Consider the following 26878-nt stretch of genomic DNA (forward strand, 5'->3'; position numbering starts at 1 on the left):
GGCACAAACAACAAGTAAAACGACAAAGACACACACATTCACACATACACCCATACAAGACCAAAAACAGAAAGAGACTAAAATGAGAGAGAAAGGGAGAAAAAAATAAAAAAATAAAATAAATAATAATAATAATACTAAATAAAAGGGAGATTATTCCTCATCTGCGTCTGGACATAAGTCAAGAGAGTTGACATACAGTAAGAAAGGACTCCATGAACTTTCAAACACTTGAGCAGAGCCTTTTAGTGAAAACCTAAGTTTTTCCAATTTTAAATTGTAAAGAACCTCTTCAATCCAACGGCCGTGTGATGGGGGGGGGGGGGGGGGGGGGGTGTGAGCCAGCTTCCAATTGAACAAGATCAGTCGCCTGGCCAGCAAGGTCGTAAAAGCCACAGCGCGTTTTAGTGGTACAGGGCATGTGTTATCAGGGCACATGCCGAAAATGGCTGACAATGGGTTGGAGGGAAAGTCTTGACTGTATGCCTTTCCGATAGTGTCAAAAATGTCCTCCCAAAAGGAATATAATTTAGAGCTGGACCAGAACATATGGACATGATCAGCCAGAGATTGTTTGCATCTATTACAGGTATTGCTAACAGTGGGGTAGATTTTGGATAGTTTTGCATTAGTGTAGTTAATTTTATGGATTACTTTGCATTGGATGAGACCATGACGGGCACAAATCGAGGAGGAGTGGACCAGTTTCAGGGCAGAGTTCCAGAGTTTATCAGATATGTTGGTGTTAAGATCGCTCTCCCACAAGGCTTTTATCACTGATAAAGAGTTTGGAGCAACTGAGCTTAAGGAGGTATATATCACAGAGATACATTTTTTATGATTTGGGCTCAGAGATAGCAATGTATCTATAAGAGTTTCCGGGGGACGATTTGGGAAGTGTGGGAACTGCTTCTTTACGAAGTCCCTCACCTGAAAGAAACGAAAAAGGTGGGAGTTTGGCAAATCGTTTTTGGAAGAAAGTTCAGCGAAGGAGGAGAACACACCGTCTGTATAGAGGTCTTCCACAGTGGTGATACCGTGATCGTGCCAGGTCATAAATGCGGAGTCGGTACGGGAAGGTTTAAATAATTGTTTTTTAAGTAGCGGAGTCAAAATAGATGGGCCCTGAAAACCCAAATGTTTCCTTAGCTGGATCCATATTTTCAAGGAGATCGATACAATGGTGTTTGCGCCTTCAAGTTTAAGTGGAAAAGGGAGTGGTGAGCATAAGCAAGAACGTAATGAAAAGTGTGGGATTGCCGTTTCAAGGGATACCAAGGCCGGGAGGGTCTGAGAGCTTCCATCCATCCAGTATAGGAGTTTCTGTACATTAGCCGCCCAATAGTACTGTCTAAAATTAGGGAGTGCAAGCCCTCCCTCAGATTTGGGAGATTGTAGGACCGACTTGCAGATTCGGGCCGATCCGGCCCCCCATAAAAATTTGGATATTGATTTGTCTAATTTATCAAGAAAAGATTTAGTAATAAATATGGGGATATGTTGGAAAAGGTAAAGGAATTTAGGCAGAGTGATCATCTTGATAAGATTGATCCGGCCAGCGAGAGATAATGGTAAAACAGACCAGCGGGCAAAGTCCTTCTCCATTTTTTCAACTAGGGGTAGAAAATTTCCCCGGAGCATGTCAGACATAGCCGGAGTAATAAAAATTCCCAAGTAATGGATCCCGTCATGTGCCCATCTGAATGCAGCTAAAGATCGCGGTAACTGTTTAGCTAGGGAATTGATCGGAAATAGTTCACTTTTTTGGTAATTAAGTTTGTAGCCAGAGTGTGTGTCAAACCGCTCCAAAATGTTAAAGATTACTGGGAGTGAGCTAGCAGGATCTGAGATGTATAGGAGCAAGTCGTTCGCATAAAGCGACACTTTGTGCAACGTGTCCGACCGGGTGATACCTTTAAAGCCCCTCTCCGCGCGCAGCCAAAGTGCAAGGGGTTCTATCGCAATAGCAAACAGTAATGGAGTGAATTGTGAATTATATTTATATAGCGCTTTTTCTCTAGTGACTCAAAGCGCTTTACATAGTGAAACCCAATATCTAAGTTACATTTAAACCAGTGTGGGTGGCACTGGGAGCAGGTGGGTAAAGTGTCTTGCCCAAGGACACAATGGCAGTGACTAGGTTGGCAGAAGTGGGAATCGAACCTGCAACCCTCAAGTTGCTGGCACGGCCACTCTACCAATCGAGCTAAACCGATTGGTACCTCTTTTAAGAAAAACTGGGGAGGACAGTGTATTATTTGTGCGTACCGAAGCTACAGGGGACGAGTATAAAAGTTTAACCCAAAGAATAAAATCTTCATTAAAACCAAACCGACTCATCACATCAAATAGATATTCCCATTCGACCCTATCAAAGGCTTTCTCCGCGTCGAGGGACACCACCACTTCCGAGGTCGAGGGGTTTGGCGAATGAATAATGTTTAGGAGGCGCCGAGTGTTGTGTGAGGATTGCCGGCCTAACATAAAACCTGTTTGATCCAACGAGATGATGGAAGGCATCACCCTTTGGAGCCGGAGAGCAAGAACCTTGGACAGAATTTTTAAATCTACATTTAAGAGCGAAATTGGTCTATAGCTGCTGCAAAGCTGGGGGTCTTTCTCTTTTTTTAGTATGAGAGAAATGGTGGCCCTCGATAAGGATTCTGGGAGGCGATGGTACAGGAATGCTTCATTATACATGTCTCTTAGAGCCGGAGCAAGAACACTGGAGAAAGTTTTATAATATTCTGCACTAAAACCATCTGGACCGGGCGATTTATTACTTTGTAAGGATTTGATGGCTTCTGTGATCTCGATGACACTAATGGGCTGACCCAAGCCCCTCGCAGCTCCATGTTCGATCTGGGGGAATGTTATATCATTAAATAGTTCATGTGAAGAAGGGGGGCAGTCTGACGTATATAATGTATAAAATTATCATCCTTATCTTTATTGGTTTACCCTTTCAAGGTCGCTTGGAGGTGAACCAGCGTCAGACATGGTCCACCATCGGCATGGCTAACGAGCAGAGTAGTCCTGATTTACTCCACTTGGCCGCGCTCCAAACCCTCCACCCCCACCCTCAGTCCCGTCTGCGTCCCCTCGCCACGCCGCCATCAATCCATCCTGGCTTTGATTGATGAGTGGTTAGCATCACACACACCTGGCTACTAATCAATATGGCCGCCCTCTGGGCCTCTGTCAGGAAAGCTGTTATATTAGGAAGGTGTCCTAAATAGCTTTTATAGGTAATGCAGAGCACTTCCCTGGCACTCGCTCACATCTGCACTCTTCATTTGCAAACACCAGTTACCTCTGCCAAGTCTTTGTTTGACACTACTAAAACAGGCACGACCCAGGAGAAATGTCACTACACCACTAGTAACTTGTCAGTTTCTACCTGTTCTGTCTTGTTCACTTTTGGACAAGTTTCCTCCATTTTGCTAACTCAAGACCAGTCCTAAAAAGACAAGAGACCAGCGTGGAAATAATTCTAAAGTACAAAAAAAGACTATGAATAATACATTAATGACGAAGCAACCACAGTGAGTTTTAATTGTGATGAGACCTGAAAAAGATGGGAAAAGATGCCAAAGCAGACTTATAAGAGTACTCTCGTTCAGCGGCCCCTCTTTCAAGTGAACACACACACAGGGCCCCTACCCCAATCGCTCGCTCCTCTCCCTCTTTCCGCTCCTTTCCCGTTAGCTCCTCCCCGTAAGCCTATTTTAATTTTTTCTAAATGTTTATTGCTGTAGCAATATGGTAGTGAGAGTCACATTTTGGTATTTGACACATGTAAACTGTTAGCATGTTAACATTAGCATGCTAGGTTATTTAACTAAGTTTACTGGTTGACATACACCCAAGATACTCACTACCTACACTACACTAACCTCCTCAAACCCATCAGGACACACTTGCAATCAATGGACCGCCGGGCTTTCTGCTCGACCGCACCCGAACTCTGGAACGCTCTCCCCGACCATCTTAGAGTACCACAGTCGGTCGACCCTTTTAAGAAGGGACTAAAAACCCACGTTTTTGAGCACAGCTTTTATCTAATTTCTCTGCCTTCTTGATTTTCAATGCACTGCTTGCCTAACTGTTTTATCCAGTGCTTTCATGCTTTCATTTTATCTAGTGTTTTTCATGTTTTCATCCATCCATCCATCCATTTCTACCGCTTATTCCCTTTGGAGTCACGGGGGGCGCTGGTGCTTTTCATTTCTATTTTAGTTTTTCATTTATTTTTTTTATACTTTGTAGCACTTTGAGATTTTAACAAATATAAAGTGTGTTACAAATGTAATTCATTATTATTATTAAGAGTCATATTTTGGTACTAAACATCTTAAGGCTCAAGCTCCTGCCACCGCACTCGTCTGAGCGCACCGCTGGACACGCCCACAGGCGTTCATCTTCTGCTGCACTCAATATACACACCTGACACAGATGAAAGCTCCCCTGCCTTCTTAAGCCAGTGTGTCCTGCGTTCTAGTGCCAGAACGTAGCTACTTGTATCCGTAGACCTTGCGTCATTCCCTGGTTTTGAGCTGTATATCTCGTCTACCCGGATTCCCTTTGGACTCCCTGCTGCCTTCCCAGGTCTCCACCTTTCGCCTGCCACCGGATGACGACGCCTCGCTCCAGCCCTTGAACACTTGCCTGTCCCCGGACCTCTGAGCCTGCCTTGCTTTTTTTGGACTTCCGCATCTGCCTCAACACGTACCACAAACACCTCCCGGTAACACTTAACAGATAACCAATTCACATAGTCACACACCACGTATTATGGTTTATTTACACACGTCACACATTTGTGCAAATAAACACGCTGTCAGCTAACGACGTCTCTGTCTCAGTGCCCTCTCCTTCCTCACTGCTGCGGTAAATAACACATGCAAACTGTTAGCATACTAGGTTATTTAGCTAAATTTACTGGGTTACATACACCTCAGAGTCATATTTTGGTATTTGACACATGTGAACTGTTAGCATATTAGCATGTTAACATTAGCATGCTAGGTTATTTAGCTAAGTTTACAGGTTAACATACACCTAGGAGTCACACGCAAACTGTTAGCATGCTAAGTTATTAAGCTAAGTTTATGGGTTTACATACCCCTCAGAGGCATGTTTTGGTACTTTATGTATGCAGCAGGGACATTCTCTCCCCAACACCTTCTCTTGGAGCTGGTACACTTTAAGTGCCAACTTAAACGCTCCTGAAATACCAATATTGTGAAATGTTTGTCAGAGTCTGAAGGACTTTTTGGGAAGCTACCATTGATCTTTTTAAATGAGTAGAAATAGTGCTGTGTAGCCACAATATTTGCAATGTCTAGGTTTAACTGAGCATGTTCTAGACTATGTAATTTTTTAAACATTTGAGAAAATGTAGACTAAAGAAAGTGTGTTGGTATACAGTCTGGGTGAGGGTGGGTGTACAAAGACGTACAGGATGTACTTGGCATCGAAAACAAGCACATAAAGGAAAGGTGAGGCAAGGGTAGGAAACACAAACAGAGAAAGCTGGAACGGGGCTGTTAGCAAAGAAAACTAGCCTTTTAGCGTCTTCCTGTGTCGAGAGGCTCCTGGCAGGCCGGGGGCTGCTCCGCTGTGTAGTCATTCGGTCATGTGCTGCAGCTTCACCCGCGTCCTTCTCACAGCTGATCTGTAACTCAGGTCTATCCAAATTTTCTGACAGCGGCGCCGACTCGGACGCAATCCCCGTCTGAGGAAAGTTCCCCAAGCTGTCAAAACTTCCCGCTTTTGATGTCCCACTCGGCCCTTCAGTCTCGCTGGCATCTGCGCTCTCAGTGTCGCCAGAGTCTTGGGAGACTTTGTCAGGCTCTGCTTTAAGAATCTCGTCTGTGTGTTTTGGACGCTGGGGCTGTGGTTGGGTTGTCACCACTGCAGGTTTGGGAGGATCAGAGGTCCCGAACATTGAGCCCAGTTTTATGCCAAAAACTGATGGCCTAGACGACGGTTCTTCCTTTGCCGACTGATTTTCGTCCTGGAAGATTCCTGCGGAGAGACTTTTAAAGCCAGAGAAAAGACCCCCCTCAGTCTGTGGAAACTGAGCTGTTTTGGCATCTCTTGTTGGAGATGACGAGGAGAAGAGTGTTCCAATCGATGAGGTTCCTTCAGCAGCTGCAGACAGAAAGCCAAATTTGGGGGCAGACATTCCTGGGATGTCAAACGGGCCTTTGCTTTGAGGGACATGGTCTTGGCTCTCAGGAGGAGGTGCAAGTGATACTGCTTTGTCAGACCCAGTGGACTCTTCAGAATGTTCTCCAGGTTCATGGTGTTGAACATTTTTCTCGGCTAAAACTGTTTCTATTTCTGGTTCGATGGTAGAACTTTCTTTTTCATCTTCTTTATCAGTTTGTTCTGCAACCTCCACCTCCACCAAACCTTTTTCAGCAACTGTGTCTTCTGCAATTTTCACATGTCCATCAATTTTCTCAGGGACCGATTCTGCATTTGGACACCGTCCTGGTTCAGAATTGATGACGGAGGGGAGGGGTTCCTCTGATTTAGTTGTCTCCGGACCCTTGAATATGCCTAAAAGATCACCTGTGAGGGATTCAGTAGCGATGCTACTTGGTAGGCCAAAAAAAGAGGTCTTCTGTTGTTGTTGTGGTTTTTGGGGTTGCCGAGGAGCAGATGATCCAAACAGTGAACCAGGCGAGCTTGAGAAAAATCCCCCAACAGCTGTTGGTTTACCTGGTGCACTGGAGGTGTTGGAGAACATGGACATGAAGCCAGAAAAAGAAGTTGGCTCACAGGGCTTCTGAGGTCCTGGGTGTCTGGGCCCAGGCGTTCTTGGTCCCCCCATACGTGGTGAAGGCATTTGTTGTCCTGGTGGTACAGGTACTCTGCTTATACCAGGTCTGAGTGCTTGCTGTGGTAGGGGCATAACAGGACCCAATGTTTGAGCCTTAATGTCTTCAGATGTCAAAGCTACTTGTGGGCTTGTATTAGCATGTTTGTCCTCGCCTGCTACCAAAACCACTGGAGCAGAATTATTCCCATCAGAGTATTGCTCCAGTCCATGTTGAAGTTCCACACAAGATTCTCCCAGCTCCACATTTGCTTTTGTTGTTTCTTCTGCTGTCAGTTCGAACGTGGCTTTCAAGTCTTCAGATGTTTCTACATGTGAAACTGCAGTCACTGCTAGATTTTCTTCCACTGACTCTGCAGTAGTTGGCTGGCCAACAACCGTCTCGGCTTCTGCTACAGTTGCTTTCTTTGGGCTAACACTCTCTTTATCATCAGTTAATTCCGATGGTTCCATCGGTTTTTCTACTTCTATGGTTTGTTTTTCACCAGGAGCTTTCAAATGTTCATTTGATTGCTCGACAGGTGTTTCTTCTTCACCAAGAACCTTATCATGGACGCGGGTTGACTCCTCCACACTCAGAGATGACTCCTGCTCTTCAACAACATCCTTTTGTTTCTCTACCTCAGAAATGGTTCCGCCTTCAATACCAGAGATCCCAAAGTCCGTTTCAACCATATCTGGTTTAGCATCCGTGTCAGGACAATCCGTAGTACTTTCTGGTGTTGGCAGAATGTCGGCTACTTTTGATACCAGATGGTGTTTGCTTATAGCAATGTCAGAATTATCATTAATACTTTGAATTTCAGTAACTTGTTTATTGATTTCTACAGACTCGTTTACTTCTAGACTAGTTTGGTCATGTAATTTTGTGTCTTCAGTCACTTTCTTGTCTTTTTTATATTGCATGCCGTCACTCTCTGGTAGACTGATCATCTTTGGTGTATCCAAAGTAGAAAAACTATCTCCCTCAGAGACATGATCAGAACTTTGTAGGGTTGTACTGTTTGTGTCTTCTTCTAGTTGAAAATCAGTTTGCTTGGTGGCTTCCAATGGGGCTACATTATCTGTGGCTTCTTCCGAAATACCTTCAGTTTCCCGAGGTGTTGCTTGTTCAGCTGTGTTATTCTCCTTCCAAGTAACAAGTGATTCAGGCTCTGTTTTGTTCTCATCCAGAAAAGACCTTCCGAACAGGCCAAACCCAGTTTTGGATTTGCTCCCATCAGAACTCCCTCCCAGTGAAAACACAGAAGAAACTTTAAAGCTACCGTCTGACTCAGGTGTTTTTAAAACTGTAGGCTGAGCTGCTGATGCTTGCTGGCTTTGTCCACCAAACATAGAAAACAGTCCTTTTCCTGGGGGCTCTGAACCTCTGGGTCCTGTTTCTCTTGGCACAGGCCTTCTTGGCCCACTTTGAGATGGAGCACTGGGACCTCCAAACTTGGAGAACAAGCCTGTGCCCTCTCTTTCTTTATGTGAAGAAGAACCTTGGAGGATTCCCCCAAATAAAGAAGATCCAGCACTAGTCTGAGGAGGACCCCATGGACTGGCTTGCTGCCGAGGGGCAGGTCCACCAAACATGGAAAACAAGGTTTTTCCTGGAGGTTCTTTGGGTGGAAGACCTCTAGGTGGAAAGGTTCCAGCAGTTGGGCCTCTGGGTCCAGCTTGTGGAGTACTACTGGATCCAAACATTGAGAATAAACCTTTACCTTCAGGTTCTTGTGGAGTCAATGAGGTAGTAGGACTTTTGGTGGCAGGGGAAGTGGAGGTATTGGTCCCACCAAACATTGAAAGTAAACCTTTACCTTGAACTTCTTGTGGAGCTGTTGATGGTGTAGGACTTTTGGTTGCAGGGGAAGCAGAGGTATTGGTCCCACCAAACATTGAGAGTAAACCTTTTAGTTGTGGCTCTTGTGGGGCTGATAGGCTTTTGTTTCCAGGAGAAGACTGTGTGTTTGAGCCACTAAACATTGAGAGTAAGCCAGTGCCAGGAGTATCTTTTGTAGAGGAGCCAGGAATAATACCTCCAAGTATCGATAGACCAGATTGGGAAGAGGTCTGTTCTGGACTTACATCAGCGCTGCTAAACATGGAAAATAAACTTTTTCCCTGTTGTTCATCAGGTTGTCCAGCTTGTGGTTGATCAAGCGTGACTTCTTCAACAGCTTTGTCCGGACTAACTTCAAAAGTAGGTAAATGATTTAGATTTTCACTTTTATTCACAAGTTGTTGAACTTCTTCAGAGGATTTTATTTGTGTGAGTAGCTCTTCTGATAAGACATTTTGGGGGCAGACCATAATTTCAGGCGATTCAAAATCTGAAATAGTAATTTCTTCCTGTGGCGTTAACACCTTTTTGGGCGACTCTGTATTTTTAGGCGATTTAAAATCTGAAATTGTTCTTTCTTCCTCAGGTGCTAAGACTTTTTTGGGAGACTCTGTTTTTTCAAATGGTTTAAATTCTGAAATTGCTATTTCTTCCTCAAGTGCTAAGACTTTTTCGGGAGACTGTGTATTTTCAGGCGATTTAAAATCTGAAATTGTTCTTTCTTCCTCAGGTGCTAAGACTTTTTCGGGAGACTCTGTATTTTCAAATGGTTTAAAATCTGAAATTGCTATTTTTTCCTCAAGTGCTAAGACTTTTTCGGGAGACTGTGTATTTTCAGGCAATTTAAAATCTGAAATTGTTCTTTCTTCCTCAGGTGTTAAGACTTTTTCGGGAGACTCTGTATTTTCAGGCAATTTAAAATCTGAAATTGTTTTTTCTTCTTCAGGCGCCAACACATTTTCGGGAGACTCTGCATTTTCGGGGGATTTAAAATCTGAAATTGTTCTTTGTTCTTCAAGAGCTGGGTAGTTTGTGGGTTCTTTTTTGAGATCCTCACACATCAGGTCCATAATTGGCTTCAGATCAACATTCGTAAAATCTGGAGACAATATATTGTCAGCTGTTGGCACAGAAACTGCTGGGCTTACAATTTGGAGATCAGGCTCTAAGACAGAGGGTTCTGCAGTGGAAATGTACTTTGTCAAGTTTTGGTGACTCTGCTTATCAACATTCATGTCTTCTGTCAAAGGCTCAGATAAGCAGATTGTGTTGCCTGGACTGGTGGCACTTGTACCACCATCATCTAAAGATAGATCTTTCTGTGCAGTCTTATCAACAGGTATAGAATCTTTACCCTCTGTTGGGGGGACGGCAGTGGGAGTGGGCCCTTCATTGGCGCAGACTACTGACATTTCAGGCATATTAGATTCTTTGAGCTGGTCCTCAGTGTTCTCTTCTTCTGGTGAACTTGCAGCCGAGACAAATATGTGAGGTAGTCGAACATATGATCGAGACTCACTTTTTATGTCAACTTGTGATACAGGTGATATGTCTTGATTATTAATACCAATGTAGATGGACCTTGGATGGGTTGTGGTATCCTGTGATATGTTGAAGACCTCCACATGTTCAACATTTAAATCTTCAGACATTTTGACTGAAAGCTCCCCTAAAATTGCTTCACTGAGAACAACTGCAGCAGGTGCAGTATTGCCGAGTTCATACAGTGAAGATTCATTGTTTGGTGTCACAGTTGCTTGGCTTAACTGTTGGGTATCATAGGATGGCTGAACCCTGAAATTGGACATTTTTGATTCGTCAGATGAGGTTGTAACGAATTCTTGAATGTTTGGGCTTGATGTTAAAATGTTTAATTTGTGTTGAGATTCAGAAATGTGTGACGAAAGAGATGTTAATTCTGTCTGTGGCATTGAAGATTGACCTTTGGACAATTGAGATGGCAAGGACGGAAATCGTACATCTTCTAAAGCTGGACTTGGAGAGCCAATTTGTGTTGGCATGATCATATCAGGAGAAACGGCAACAGAATAATCATTCACTGCAACGGTGACCTGAGACTTCTGGTCTACGGGTGTAGACGCAGTTGTAGTGGAGCAGGGCATGATTGCAGCTGGCTTTCCACACACATGTGGCTGTGAACTAGGACCATCAAACAATGAAACCAACCCCTTCACAGAAGTGGGTCCTGTTTGAGATGAAGCCACCGCTTCTTGTCTTTGCAATGCAGCTCTAAAATCTTGTGGGCCAATTGGGATTAATGACACTGAGTCATGTCTTGTTATGGTTTGTGAGACAATAGCCTGCCTTTGTGGTTCAAAGAAGGGGTATTGTTCTGGTTGAGGCTGTGTTGATATGTGAGGGAGTGATTTTTCATTTTTGATTACACTTTCCTGTAAAGATTGAGCATTCCCAGAGTTTTGGGAAATATTTATTTTTTTGTTTTTAGGTGCTTGAATAATACCAAGTCTAGGTGATGGTTGATTGTTCAGAGATGGAGAGGACCTAATCGTTTCTGGCACACACTCTTGTGGAGTAGGAGATGGCTGTTGATGACATTGTGTAACACTGTGTGAGGACCCTTCTTCAGAGCTTTCCACAGTTGGCTTCTTGATGAGAATTTTGGGTCTAGAGGTCAAGTCAAGACTTTCATTCTGTCTTTGCCACAATGTAGACTGAAATGTGACTACATCCTTGGGTGTCTTACAGACTTCCAGAACATACGAACTTGTGCTGGGAGGATTGTAATCATTTTTCTTTGCCTCAAAATATTCTGTACTCACTTGTTGATATGTGAGGTTGTTGGAAAAAAACATTGATGAGCTGTCCAGGGTTGCTTGAGGAGCAGCATTCAGAGGAGTTTGAGTCATCATGAAATTAATACCTGATCTTTGTACAAATTGAAGTTCTGTTCCTGGATTTCCTGGATAATACATTATAGATTGAGTGGTGGTCTGATCATAGTGTGATGATGTTGGCGCTTTACAGGTTTCACTGCCTTGTGGCGCACCTGCTGAGGTGGAAGCTATTCTATAGTCCTGGTGCCGGTAACTTTGATGCAAAGCAGACACAGAAGGTGGAGAGAGATCATTTACACTCTGATTTTGACAATTAGTGGTCTTACTCAGAGGATCCAGTGTTAGGTCAACTAAACCTTGCAAAGTTTTTCTTTTGAGTTGCCTCACAGTTTTCTCTGTTTCAAGCATTTCCTTCCTTGAATTCAAGTTAGCGAAATTGATGGGCCGTCCATCTTCTGGTTCAATGTAAATATGACAAACGCTGGTTGTGGTCACAATGTCTTTGGCAGAGAAATCCACTGGCTTATTTTGCTGTGGCATAGACTGGAACTTGGTCTTTGAGGAGGAGAATGCCTCATTACTATGGCAGGTGGATATCTGCCTATGCAGTGTCTTGGTTTTGTAAATGCCACTCAAGGTTATCATTCCTTCTTGAGCTGGATTTACTTTAAAAACATGTTGAGGTACCTTACGGCAGGTGGGTTCTTGCTGTGTTAGTTCAACTACAAGAGGAAGACCAACACAATCCTTTCTAGCAGCCACTTTTGCACTTGGCTTATTGATCAGCGAAACAGCTTCATCAAGACTGGAATAGGACTCTCTTGTTCCAGGTGCGGTCTGGGATGGCTTGGGTGACATATCCAGTGGAGCACCTCTTTCAAGACCAACTGAAGTAGACGTTTGATATGTTGGAACTGTCGTTGGCGGCAGTAAGTTGAGACGATTTAACCACAGAGGGACAGTAGTTGTCCTCTGCAGAGACGGGTCCTGATGTGGAATCCAGTCATGAGATTCTTGAGAAGGAAGCTCTTTAATGAGTGGAACGCCAACAGAGTTTTTCCGTGCAAGCTCGCGGGCAGTGGGCTTTCCTCTTGTTAAGTTTATTCCTTTGGTCAGTACATCATCTGCTCTCATGTCAGGAACTACCTTTGCTAAATTGGCTGATTTTGAGGACATGTCAAGTGTAGCCTTAACTGCATTGGCTGGTGCTGTGGTTTTGTGCTCAGTAGATTTACTTAAATGACACAGATGAAGTGACATCATGCTGCGATTGCCTGGTAATACATCCTCTCTCTTAACTGAAAAGTCTTGATTATCTTTAAGATGAGAATGGTAACCCTCATAAGGGAGGAGATGAATATTCTCTGTTTGCTGCCCTAAGATCTCTGGTACTTCTTGATATGACAGGTCGAGAGATTCATGACGACTTGGACTCTTGAGTGTCTTGTCAGAACTGAGAGATTTTCTCTTAATCAAGGATAGTGCTTTACAGGCTATATCTGGATCTTTTGGTTGCACTGTTAGTTGCTTTGGCGGGGCTTTCATCTGGGCAGACATATCCAACACGGCTTTCACCGAGTTTGCTGGTACGGTGTTCTCCTGGTGCTGTCGTGCCTTCTCACTAAACCTAAAGGACGTGGATGAAACCATTGCTCTTCTGCAGTCAATGGGAGTCTGGTGTGTCACTATATTTCCATATGATTGCCTCTGAACGTTAACAGCAAAGTTTAGTTGTTTTTCTTTAGCCTTTACTTGTTTTGCAACAGGGCTCATTTGGGGAGAAGTAGGTAGAGATTGCATTGATCTGGATTTGGTCTTCAGGGTGAAACATTCATAACGAATTGTTTCATTAGCAGAAATGTGTTCAGCAGTGGAAGACACAACTTTGTGTGCATCCACTGGTCGTTGGATCTGCATTGAAGACTGACAACCAATTTCGATCTGTGAATCGGCCGATTTTGGTTTGCTATTAGTGGATCCGTATGAGGTCTGAGAGACGGGAGAATGGTTCATATTAAGACATTCTGATAGATGCCACTCATCCATCTGTTCCTCCGTCTGTTTAGTAAGATCTACAGCAATCTTAGCAGTGAAATCTAAACTTGCCTCCCTATCCATCTGAATTGTTGCCTTGATTTTTTTCAATTTGTATTTTGTAAAGTCAACAACGTCAGATTTTTGCTGCAAAGATTCTGTTTGCACATCCTTTTGATTTGCAGGTTTTTTCTTATCGCTTGTTGAGGAAAAATCCAATAATTTTTGACCAACCAAAGGGCCATGAGATGATCCAATGTAACGATTCCTGTTGTACAGCTGATATTCAGTACTTGCCCTGGGATTTAGGATATGTAACTGTGGTGGTTCTTTGCGTGGGGATTTTGGAATTGAAGACTGAATTATGGAAGGGGAGCATTGTTGCTCTGCTGAGCAGCTACTTATTTTGTTAATGTCACAAATCCCAGCAATCTTACTGGCTTGTGATAGTTCCCGGGGCTTTTCGGCTTCAGACTGCTGCCTTGCAAGCCGAGGTCTCTGCTGAGAGGAAACACAAGATGAGTTTACAGAAGAGGAAATGATTGAACTCTGAGTGCTTGTGGTCTGGGCAGAAGGAGTTAAAGTAACATCTCGTAAAGTGGGGAGTTTCCTTTGCGCAGGTGGTGGTATCTTTGACACTGATGGCATCTGAGGAAGATTTATGGAAATGTTTGAAGACAACTTGCTAGCTGTTGAGGGTAGAAGTGGACAAGATTTACTCGTATCACAATTAGTGGCTTTTGGAATATTTGTTGCAATATTTGAAGTTACAGAGTTAGATTTTTTGGAAGATTTGTCCACAGTTGAATCATCTGCATGAGCAATCCGGATCTCAGGAAGAGGGTGATGATGTTTGGGAGACATAGGTCTGGATGCCCTTAGAAAAGAAGGAGTTGGAGATGTTGACTTATCTTTCATCTCTTGATTCTTCCAGTATGGACTTCCATGTGCCCCTTTGAGGGATTTCATTGTAAGATCAGCTGCTTTCATTGGCAGTTCGTGGCAGCTATGAGAGTTTTCTACTGCTCCCACTGTGATCTTCTTGAGCTTGTATACAGTAAAGTCGACAGGTGCATCGGACTGTGAAGACAGAGATTCCTGAAACATCTGAGAAAAGCATTCCAAATTCATATTCATGATTTTTTCACCCTTTTGTAGTGCAGACGTTAGATCCACTGGTGCGTCTGAAAGCATTGAGTTGGTCGGAAGGTGTAATGGAGACCAAAGACCCTTTTCTTCTAGACACAGTGGTATTTTAAAACCACACAACGTCACCTTCTCCTTTTCTTTTTGTGTCAGAATGTTTGCAATGTTTTCAGTAATGTTGCTTAGAGCCTGGACTTCTTCTGGTGCAGCACAGGCATAGAAATGTCTACCTGTTCTGTCGGTTAAAAGAGAGTAGATATAGTCTTCATTTGTGTACACATAATATCCACAGTCCCCGACTTCAGCTGGCCACCACATGCCTTGCTCCAACAGAGAAAGCCATTGTTGATACCATTCTGTGTCCTCAAAGAACAATTCATCATCACCCAACCCTGTAGCCCCTGCTGATCTGCTTAGATCCATAGCGCCACGTGTTAGATCTACTGGACCCTTTTTGTTGGCTAGTTGTTTCAAAAACTCAGTGGCTGATTTCAAACTGAAGTCATCAACTTTTACATCTGTGAAAGAAACAGCTTTCTGCACTATGTTGCATTCTGTGAGAGACTGACATCGATTTAGTTTGGTCTTGGCCTTTTTTGTGGAGAGGTTTAGACCCTCAGCTCCCATAATCCAAGGTTGTCTATTACTGCCGAGGTCATGTAAGTGGTCACAGCTATTCCACAAATGTTTGTCTCTACAGCTCATGTCAAACAAAACCAGGTCTTCATCTTGTTCCAAGAAGCGATTTCTGTTTTCAAACAGTTGGGAGGCCGTATCCTTCCAAGGATGTGACGGGACATTGAATCTACCCATGTCTATCACATTAGGACTTAAACATGTGTGACTCTCCCCTTGAATTGAGCGCAACGTAGTAGTAGAATGTGTTTGGGATTCTCGGTAGCTTTCCTGAGCTTGACCCGCCAAAGCTTCAGCGAGGGCATAGTCGTTTAGCTGCTGCCACAGAAGAGCCTCAATGAGACATTGATGCTCATAGAGCTCCGGTGGAATTACACCATACTCTGTGAAGTTGTACAAAAGGTCTTTGTAGCCATACTCATCTGCTGTCCCGTACAGGAGACGCTCGATTTCCTCAAAATAACGTTGGGTGGGGGAGACAGTAGGATTTTTACAGACCTGTTGGGGCGGTTCCACTGAGGTACCAACACCTGTAGCAACAGCAGTACTTGAAGGTATAGACTCCTTAGTCTTTGACAGGAGACGGTTGAGAAGGCCTTTGTCTGTTTCCTTTTCAGGCGCTGGAGTGGTGCTGTCACAAGAACTTGGTTTCAAAATGCTTGATAAAAGACTTGTAGATGAGCTATTTGTATTGCACGTTTTTTTCTCCAGCTTGCCAAGGCTGGATGCTGGTGGCTTCTGGATATTTGAGTCCTCCTGGGTGCCAAAAAGACTTGATAAAAATCCCTTTTGAGGAGTTTCTTTTGGACCTTTCTCTGAAGGGAGATCAGGTGAGGGTTGCAGCTCCACTTGTTTTGACCTCTGAATCTGTGGACGTCCCTGCCCTGCACATGCTGGCTGCGGGTGTTGTGTTTTTTTACCACTTTCCTGTTCAGCAGGTGAGGTTGGTTGTTCTACATTAGCTGAAACTTTGTTCAACAAGCCAGATAAAAGCCCACCTGATTCAGTCTGGGCAGGGCTTTGCCCTGGTTGACTTACTTGACTTTTAGGAGGTTCGTGTGGTGCATTCTCACCTGATGCAAGCTTCAGAATGCCTGACAGCAAACCTCTGCTTTGACTAGTTTGTTCTGTTGCAGCCTGTTGAGGACCTATCGTTTTTCCTGCTGGTTGCTGCTGTGGAGGTGGTGTTTGACTAAACAACCCAGAAAGGAAACCTCCTTGTAGACTGTCTTGGGACTGTGGACTAGCCTTTTGATTTTCAGATGCAGCAATGGTTGATATACTGCTCTTTTTAGACCATGTCTGTGGGCTTGATTGCTGTGGTGCATTTTCTGTAATCGTTAATTTGTTGAACAGTCCTGATAACAGGCCGCCTTGTTGCGGCTCGGTTGCAGAAGCAGCAGGTTGCTGGGGAATCTGGCTTTGTCTTCGCAGTGGTTGCCTGCTACCTTGCTGTTGTTGCTCCTGGCTGGAAGGACCAACAGATGGTTGCTGCTGTGTTCGAGGAGGTCCTGAAGAAAAGAGTCCAGAGAGGAAACCTTGCTGATTAGGTGGTTGGTGGGTTGTTTTAGGACTTGCTCTTTGCTGATCTTGTTGACTACCTAAAGGAGTAGTAGACGGTGGGGCACCTGGATCTGTAATTTTGCTTAAGAATCCAGTAAGCATTCCTCCAGGACTGCTTTGGGGCTGCTGTGGAGGTATTTGGTTTTGTCTATGTAAGTTTGGTCTAATGCCTGATTGCTGAGGTGGTTGTCGGCCTTGTGGAGCACTTTGTTGCTCGTTTTCTGAACTTGTAGGAGCCGAGTCTTGTTTCCCGATTCCAAAAAGCCCTGAGATGAAGCCTCCTTGTTGAGAGGGTGTTGTTTGTGGCTGAGATGGGGCTGAAATAGGTTCTACAATCTTGTTGAAAAGCCCAGATAACATGTTACCTGGCTGCTGAGTTGTTGGCTGTGTAGCTTGGGGAGCTGCAAGTCCTTTCTGTGTGTGAGAAAAACTGTGTCTTGATGTTGTAACTGTTGCCTTTGGTTGATTTAGTTTTTCTTGATCAGGCTTTTGTTGATCTGCGGCTACTTCTATTTGCTGCTCAAGCTTGTCAGAGAGAGAAGCTTCCATTGAACCCGATGTACCTTCTCCTAACTGAGTAGACTCAGAGCAATTTAAGTTTTCTTCATTTTCATTCCTTTTTAGGGTTTGGTTAGCCTCTTGACTGGCGGGAGCTTGCTGAGAACCAGTGACCGAGTCAGTTGCTTTTTTTAAGAGTCCCGATAACAGTCCACCAATAGGCGGCTGTGCATTAGCAGGTTGTTTTTGAACTGGTATTTGCCCAGAATGGCTTTCTGGCAACATGGACGGTGGCTGATTTGGAGGATCCGACATGTTGTCAGAGGCAAATTTCAGAAACCCAGAAAGCAGCCCTCCTGAAGGTTGTGTTGTAGTGTTTTGTATGGGGGAAGAAGACTGAGATGGTGCTGAAAACAGGCCTGAAAATAGCCCTCCCATTTGAGGTTGACCGTCTCCTCCTTGGGCTTTCTTGGATGACTCTTCCGCTGGCCCTAGTTTCAACAACCCAGAGAGAATCCCCTGAGGCTGAGAGACTTCAGGTTGTGATCTGGTTTGTTCTTTAATATTAGAATGGTCCTTTGTCATGGCATCAGAATGACACTGTTTATCTTTGTCTGACAAGGTTTGCTCACTAGACAATATTTCAATTTCATCAGTGGTACCACCTGATCCCTCAGGGATGTTTTGCTCAGTATGCATCTCAGTGAGACCAGTAGGTTTGGTTAGTGTCACAGCAGGGGGCTTTTGGGTGTGTATTGCTTCCTTAGCTGGTTCACCCTGGGCTACCTTAAACAGGTTTGAAAACCAACCAGTTTCTGTGTTTACTTTTGGGGTACTTTCAAGAAGCGCAGCACGACTTGGTGAGGGGCCTCTTGCGGTGGTTGGGGATGGACTTTTTGTTGGAGCGCTGGTATCCTCCCCAGCTGCAAACTTAAGAAGCCCCGATAAGACGCCTCCCTCAGATTTTGTCTGGTTTGTTTTGAAAGTGTCTTCAGTGGAAAAAAATGGGATTTTGAGTTTGCTGCCTAAAAATGACTCTTCTGCAGGTTTAGGTCCAGGCTGTGCTGAGGTTTCAGGAGGATTTGTAGGTATTAAATTTGAGAGAGACTTCCTAAAAGGACTGAACAGGCCCGTAGCATCCGAGCTGTTTGCAGGTTTTGGTTCATGTAAGAGACGAGCTCTTTGTTGAACATCAGGTAGCTCACCAGATGATTCGGTCTCTGGAAGAAGCTCTACTGATCCGCTTCCTGTATCTGGCAAAACATCAACTGACTCACTACCTGACCCTGGTCTTATATCAGATAGAGGTTCCCAATTGGGACTAACAGACCCGGGCAGAGACTCATTGCTTGCAGCAGATGTACTTCTTTGCTCTGATAATTGGGGGGATGGCTCTCTTGATTGAGGGGTACTGGAAAACAATCGTAAAGGACTGAGGCGTCCAAACACAGACTCTAACCCAGAAGTGGTTTGGTCAGCACTAGCATCTGTGCTACTAAGTGTCAGATTAGCTTCAGCTTGCCGAGTAGGTTCAGATGACTGAAAAGGCATCAGAGACTGCAAAGAAAACTTTTTCTCGGTTGGGGGCTCCTGAGAGGCGGGCGGAACAATAGCCACTGGGGGTGATGTGCCGCCACTTTTTGGAATGAAGGAAAGCAACTTGGAAATTCCAGACTCGGGCTGAGGCCTCGCATTGGGGGAAGACCTGTCTGCGGACGTCGTTCTTGAGGGTTCTGTGGCTCCTGGGCTACTTTTCGGGATCATGGAAATACGTTTTACGATGCCAGAATCTGCTGCAGGGACTTTGGGAAGCGCCTTGGTAGTTGAGGTATCATTTGAGCCTGTAATTGAATTGAATAACGAAGTCATGACGTTTTTAACATTAGATATTCCTTGTTCAGCCACTTCTTCCTCAGGTTTGATTTCATTACTTTCTATAAGTTGCTCGGCTTTACTAGTAGACGGCAATGATGGCAGTTTCCTCCTCACAGGTTTAGACTCATAGCTGTTGATTTCCTCCTCTTTAACAGCCAAGTATTCAGACACTGAGTCCACCAAGCATTTGAGTTCATCCATGCGGTCTATGTAGTCTTCACTGGGTTCCTCTACATGTGACAATAAAGGATCTAGTCCACGTCTTCCTCTGCCTACAGATTTAACAGGATAGTGGTATGACTCGTACTCGTAAGTAACATCTTCAGAGAACATCAGGTCGTCCAGTTCCTCGTCAGATCCACAGGAGTACTGCATTCCGTCAGATCCCACAGATCCATATTCATTCCTCAGTCTCATCCTGGCAGCGTCCCGAGCGTCCTCTTCCTTACGAAACGCTGCATAACTTTCCTCTAAAGCCGTCTTTGCCCACAGTCTCGTCTTGTAGAGAAGACCTTCTCTGTCCACCTGCTGGTGGAGATGTTTGACCGAAGGAATGATATCAATCTCAGGCGGGGAAGATTCGTCCTCAAAGCTACCTGCTTCCCTGTACACCAAACGGACTTCTCCAGTGCCGAGGCCGCACCGCCGTCTGCTGTCAGAGGCTTCCCTTTCCTCAGGTGAAAACGCATCACATTCGACTGTCTGGTAGAACCTGCTGCCTTTGGACTGGGACGATCGGTCAGTGATGCGGTAGATGATGCTTTTGTCTTCATCCTCCCACAATTTCTGCTCAGCATCCAAGTAATCATCCAAGACCACCGAGTCAGACACTTTGTATTGACCCTCCCAATCCTCCACACCCATTCCGGAGTCAACTGGGATTATTCTGACGCCATGCCTACTGCTCGGGCGTCTGGGTTGAGTGCAAAGTAAAGGCAGTGGAAGACGATGCAGAAAAAAGAACAGAAAGAAACATCAGACAGAACTTAAAACAGAAGAAGACAGGAAGCAATCGAGTGGTCAACGAAAAATGGCAGAGCAAGTTTGATGAATCTGTTCCGGTCTGGTTACCTGGACCCCCGATGGTCTGGATAGTCCATCTCGTAGCTTTGCGCCCAGTCTGACTCCCGCGACAGGTGCTGCTGCTGTACCTTGCCTCCTATCGGGTACTGGTGCATGGACGAGTTGGTCTGCGAGGTGTTGTGGAAGCGCGGGGGTCGGCTGCCGGTTTCACTGCGGTAGTCGCTGTCACGCTCGTCCACCACACTGTCGTGGTCGTCGAAAGCTGCGGGCAAAAACGGCAACAGGTTACGGTCAAACACTTGCACTGGACACAAATCTAGTCAAGACTTTTATCAAAAATTTTGGAGCCATTTTCTGCAATTAGCAGCGTGCAAGAACAAGACAGTAAATGTTAGCAACACTGTAAACAATACACATCAATAACACAAATGACGTGTGGTTAGTGGGGAATGTTTCACATCTCAACTGATGCGGTACCGATTCCCAGGTACCAGTACTCAAGTGTACCAGTTTGCAGTACGTTTGTGTGTTATACAAGGTCATGAATTAGTGTAAGAATACAATCACATTTTTAGGGTGAATTAGTAACATGTTGTTTTCTTCTGGGTAACATTTGCAAGTATGCATTCATTCAGTTTGTCCGAGGTGTGTAGCTGTAGTCAGGAAGTAGCCTTTGCCATCAAATGGAATCCTACAAAGTGTTTGTATTGTAAGTATTGTCCTTACTACACAGCAGCCGTTTGATTGTAATGTGTGTCTTAGCTGTAGTTTTCATTCACACGTGTGAAGGTGTTAAAATCACTCATCAAAATCGCTAATGCAAATCAATTGCATATTTATGGCATATCAAATGTAAACTAGCATCAAGCTAGTGCATTTTGAAAAGTGGAGCCTTACTTTTAAGTGCTTATTTGGCATTTAAAATTCCAGCAATACAGTCTGCTACTTATACGCTTGTTTACTCGTGTTTACCATTGTTTGATGTCACATCAACAATGGTATTAAATTATGACGTTTGATTTTGAGTGAATCAGTAGTACCGACAGAGTATGGTTGGTACCTGTAAAAGTATATATATATATATATATATATATATATATATATATATACAAACGCCGTTTCCATATGAGTTGGGAAATTGTGTTAAATGTAAATATAAACGGAATACAATGATTTGCAAATCCTTTTCAACCCATGTTCAATTGAATGCACTACAAAGACAAAATATTTGATGTTCAAACTCATAAACTTATTGTTTTTTTTGCAAATAATAATTAACTTAGAATTTCATGGCTGCAACACATGCCAAAGTAGTTGGGAAAGGGCATGTTCACCACTGTGTTTCATCACCTTTTCTTTTAACAACACTCAATAAACGTTTGGGAACTGAGGAAACTAATTGTTGAAGCTTTGAAAGTGGAATTCTTTCCCATTCTGGTTTTATGTAGACCTTCAGTCGTTCAACAGTCCGGGGTCTCCGCTGTCCTATTTTACGCTTCATAATGCGCCACACATTTTCGATGGGAGACAGGTCTGGACTGCAGGCGGGCCAGGAAAGTACCCCCAGTCTTTTTTACGAAGCCACGCTGTTGTAACACGTGCTGAATGTGGCTTTGCATTGTCTTGCTGAAATAAGCAGGGGCGTCCATGAAAAAGACGGCACTTAGATGGCAGCATATGTTATTCCAAAACCTGTATGTACCTTTCAGCATTAATGGTGCCCTCACAGATGTGTAAGTTACCCATGCCTTGGGCACTAATGCACCCCCATACCATCACAGGTGCTGGCTTTTGAACTTTGCGTCGATAACGGTCTGGATGGTTCACTTCCTCTTTGGTCCAGATGACACGATGTCGAATATTTCCCCCAAAAATTTAAAATGTGGACTCATCAGACCACAGAAAACTTTTCCACTTTGCATCAGTCCATCTTAGATTATCTTGGGCCCAGAGAAGCCGGCGGCGTTTCTGGATATTGTTGAAAAATGGTTTTTGCTTTGCATAGTAGAGCTTTAACTTGCATTTACAGATGTAGCGACGAACTGTATTTAGTGACAGTGGTTTTCTGAAGTGTTCCTGAGCCCATGTGGTGATATCCTTTAGAGATTGATGTCGGTTTTTGATACAGTGCTGTCTGAAGGATCGAAGGTCACGGTCATTCAATGTTGTTTTCTGGCCATGCCGCTTACATGGAGTGATTTCTCCAGATTCTCTGAACCTTTTGATGATATTATGGACCGTAGATGTTGAAATCCCTAAATTTATTGCAATTGCACTTTGAGAAACATTGTTCTTAAACTGTTTGACTATTTGCTCACGCAGTTGTGGACAAAGGGGTGTACCTCGCCCCATACTTTCTTGTGAAAGACTGAGCATTTTTTGGGAAGCTGTTTTTACACCCAATCATGGCACCCACCTGTTCCCAATTAGCCTGGACACCTGTGGGATGTTCCATATAAGTGTTTGATGAGCATTCCTCAACTTTACCAGTATTTATTGCCACCTTTCCCAACTTTTTTGTCATGTGTTGCTAGCATCAAATTCTAAAGTTAATGATTTGCAAAAAAAAAAAGTTTATCAGTTTGAGCATCAAATATGTTGTCTTCGTAGCATATTCAACTGAATATGGGTTGAAAATTATTTGCAAATCATTGTATTCCGTTTATATTTACATCCAACACAATTTCCCAAATCATATGGAAACGGGGTTTGTATATATATACACACACACACATACATGTATGTATGTGTATATATTAGGGGTGTTGGAAAAAAATCGATTCGAATTTGGATCGCGGTTCTCACGTTGTGTGATTTAGAATAGATTCTCTTTTTTTTTATTTTTTTTTTTAAATCGATTTAATTTTTATTTATCAATCCAGCAAAACAATACACAGCAATACCATAACAATGCAAATGCAATTCCAAAACCAAACCTGACCCAGCAACACTCAGAACTGCAATAAACAGAGCAATTGAGAGGAGACACAAACACAACACAGAACAAACAAGAGTAGTGAAACAAAAATGAATATTATCAACAACAGTATCAATATTAGTTATAATTTCAGCATAGCAGTGATTAAAAATCCCTCATTAACATTATCATTAGACATTTATAAAAATAAAAAATAAAAACAATAGTGTCACAGTGGCTTACACTTGCATCGCACAACACACTGTGTCCAATATTTTCACAAAAATAAAATAAGTCTTTTTTTTGGTTCGTTTAATAGTTAAAACAAAATTACATTATTGCAATCAGTTGATAAAACATTGTCCTTTACAATTATAAAAAGCTTTTTACAAAAATGTACTACTCCGCTTGCATGTCAGCAGACTGGGGTAGATCCTGCTGAAATCCTATGTATTGAATGAATACAGAATCCTTTTAAAACGGGGAAAAAATCGTTTTTGAATCAATAATAGTGTTGAATTGAAAAAAAAAAAAAATAGATTTTGAATCGAATCGTGACCCCAAGAATCTATATTGAATCGAATCGTGGGACAACCAGAGATTTGCAGCCCTAATATATATGTATGTATGTATGTATGTATATATATATATATATATATATATATATATATATATATATATATATATATACACATATATACATATATGTATATATATATGTATGTATATATATGTATGTATATATATACATATATGTATGTATGTGTATATATATATATAAAAAAATATATATATATATACTGTATGTATATATGTATGAGTCTCTTTCTCATCACATAAAAATACTGGTTACTGATTGTGTGTGTGTGTGTGTGTTTTGCACTGAGAGAGAGAGAGAGAGAGAGAGAGAGAGAGAGAGAGAGAGAGAGAGAGAGAGAGAGAGAGAGAGAGGGAGGGAGGGAGAGAGAGAGAGAGAGAGAGAGAGGGAGGGAGGGAGAGAGAGAGAGAGAGAGAGAGAGAGAGAGCCAGGACCAACGGTTTGAAGAGAACTAGCTCTCTCTTGTGGTGACTACATGAAACACACCCAGACATGTGAGAAATATTGACAGCAGTTTGGTGGAATACGCATGACGACTAGGAAGTGAATGAATTAACGAGTGCATTTTTTCTCTCTAATGACTTTACATTGAGAAAGTCATTGTGCCTTCACACCAGGTGGGGAACTGTCTTGCCCAAGGACAATAGGGCAGTGACCAGGATGGATCCAACCTGGAATCCTCACATTTTCTGGCCAGCTGCTCAACCATCTGAGCCACGGCGCCCCAATGAAACATTGAATGAATTAATGAAGCAATGAATGCATTATACAATAAATGCACTAACCAATGAAGCAATGAATGAATGGAGCAATGAATGAACCAATTAATGCATAAATCAATGAATGCATGAACCAATGAAACAATGAATGAAGCAATGAATGAACGAACAAATAAATACATAAGACAATAAATGCATTAACCATCCATCCATCCATTTCTACCGCTTATTCCCTTTTGGGGTCGCGGGGGGCGCTGGCGCCTATCTCAGCTACAATCGGGCGGAAGGCGGGGTACACCCTGGACAAGTCGCCACCTCATCGCAGGGCCAACACAGATAGACAGACAACATTCACACTCACATTCACACACTAGGGCCAATTTAGTGTTGCCAATCAACCTATCCCCAGGTGCATGTCTTTGGAAGTGGGAGGAAGCCGGAGTACCCGGAGGGAACCCACGCATTCACGGGGAGAACATGCAAACTCCACACAGAAAGATCCCGAGCTCGGGATTGAACCCAGGACTGCAGGACCTTCGTATTGTGGGGCAGACGCACTAACCCCTCTGCCACCGTGAAGCCCATGCATTAACCAATGAAGCAATAAATAAACAAATAAATGAATGCATTAAGCAACGGATGAACCAATTAATGTTTAGATCAATGAATGCCTGAATTAATGAAACAATAAATGCATTAACCAATGAATGAAGCAATAAATTAATGAACGAATGGAACAATGAAAAAATGAACGAATGAAGCAATGAAGACATGAACCAATTAATGCATGAATCAATGAATGAATGCATAAATTAAGCAATAAATAAATGAATGAACAAATTAATGCATGAAGCAATGAATAAATGCAGCAATGAATGAACAAATTAAGGCATGGAGCAATTGATGCACGAACCAAAGAAACAATGAATGAATGCATACATGAAGCAATAAATAAATGAATGAAAAAATGAATGCATAAAGCAAAAAATAAATGAAGCTATTAATGAACAAATGAATGCATAAAACAATGAATGCATGAACTAATGAATATATGGAACAATGAAAACATTTACGAATGAAGCAATAAACCTATGAACCAACAAATGCGTTAAGCAATGAATGAATGCATAAATGAAGCAATGAATAAATTAACAAATTAAAGCATGAAAGAATGAATAAATGTAGCAATGAATGCATGAATAAATGAAACAATGAATGAATGAATGAATGAAGCAAATAATAAACGAACAAAGAATGCATTAAGCAGTAAATCCATGAATCAATGAAACAATTTATGAATGAACAAGAGAATGCATGAACAAATGAAACAAATTAATGAACCATTAAAGCAATAAATGCATGATCAAAGGAAAAAATGAATCAATGAAGCAATAAACAAATTAAACAAAGAATGCATGACGCAATAAATGAATGAACAAATGAATGCATCAATCATTGAATGAATGAAGCAATGAATGCACGGACAAACGAATGACTGAATGAAAGATGCAGTGTTAAGAACCTGAAGTCCTGCAGGAACAGTATTACATGTCAAAATAAAAGGCATATGTACGTACGCTGCTGCTTGCATCCAAAGTAAGTCCAAGTGCCTGACGGGCAGCAAGAAAAACGTTAAAAAAAACAAACAAACTCCACAATCATCTTAGACTGAAAAAAAAGTATTTTGCCGCCACTTCTTGCCCACACGCTCACAAACAAAATAAAAAAGGCATTTCAAATATTTCTTGCACACTTTTATTGAGCATACTTTGACCCCGGAACTGATTATTTACTATTCGTTTCCAGTGGGACGACATATGAGAGTGACATCACGTCAAATAAATAAACAAACATTATGTAGCGCCTCAAACCTCTTTTTAAAATGATATAGACAAATATTGTAATAATTATTACACATCCTTTAAATACGTTACAAAATGACATGTTAAACATAATTAAATGTTTTATGATACAATATTTACATAATTATTACACGTTTTAAATAAGTTAAAATATGACATTATAAACATGATTAAATATTGTACGACACAATATTTACATAATTATTACACATGTATTAAATAAGTTACAATATGACATGTTAAACATGATTAAAATAGTTAGATAAAATGTTTTACTTACAACATTGCGAGGGAGCAGAAGGCATCTGTCTTCTTTGAACGTCCTGCAGAGAAAACTTCGACAAGATATTTTTTTAATTGTCATTACAGAAGCAATAACAAGTGTAATAACAGGTGTAATAACACGTGTAATAACACATGTAATAACAAATGTAATGAAAAGTGTAATGACAGGTGAAATAACAGGTATAATATGTGTCATAACAAGTGTAATAACAGGTGTAATAACGGTGCAAT

General features: G+C 42.5%; 1 protein-coding gene across 14 annotated transcripts in view; it reads right to left on the reverse strand.

Annotated features, from left to right (window-relative positions):
* LOC133556278 (uncharacterized) overlaps window positions 1–26878 on the reverse strand; it is a 283472-nt gene that overhangs the window by 109125 nt on the left and 147469 nt on the right. For 13 of the 14 annotated variants that reach the window (XM_061906051.1, XM_061906038.1, XM_061906048.1 and 10 more), the window contains exons 7-10: window positions 26643–26697; window positions 26078–26110; window positions 20315–20528; window positions 5568–20156 (exon numbers count right to left, since the gene is read on the reverse strand). In XM_061906051.1, the coding sequence (XP_061762035.1) occupies window positions 5568–20156; window positions 20315–20528; window positions 26078–26110; window positions 26643–26697 (14891 nt within the window). The remainder of the gene's footprint in view (window positions 1–5567; window positions 20157–20314; window positions 20529–26077; window positions 26111–26642; window positions 26698–26878) is intronic. The other variant, XM_061906041.1, reaches the window with a different exon arrangement.

Source organism: Nerophis ophidion, linkage group LG07 (assembly GCF_033978795.1).
Source record: "Nerophis ophidion isolate RoL-2023_Sa linkage group LG07, RoL_Noph_v1.0, whole genome shotgun sequence".
Lineage (NCBI taxonomy): Eukaryota > Metazoa > Chordata > Actinopteri > Syngnathiformes > Syngnathidae > Nerophis > Nerophis ophidion.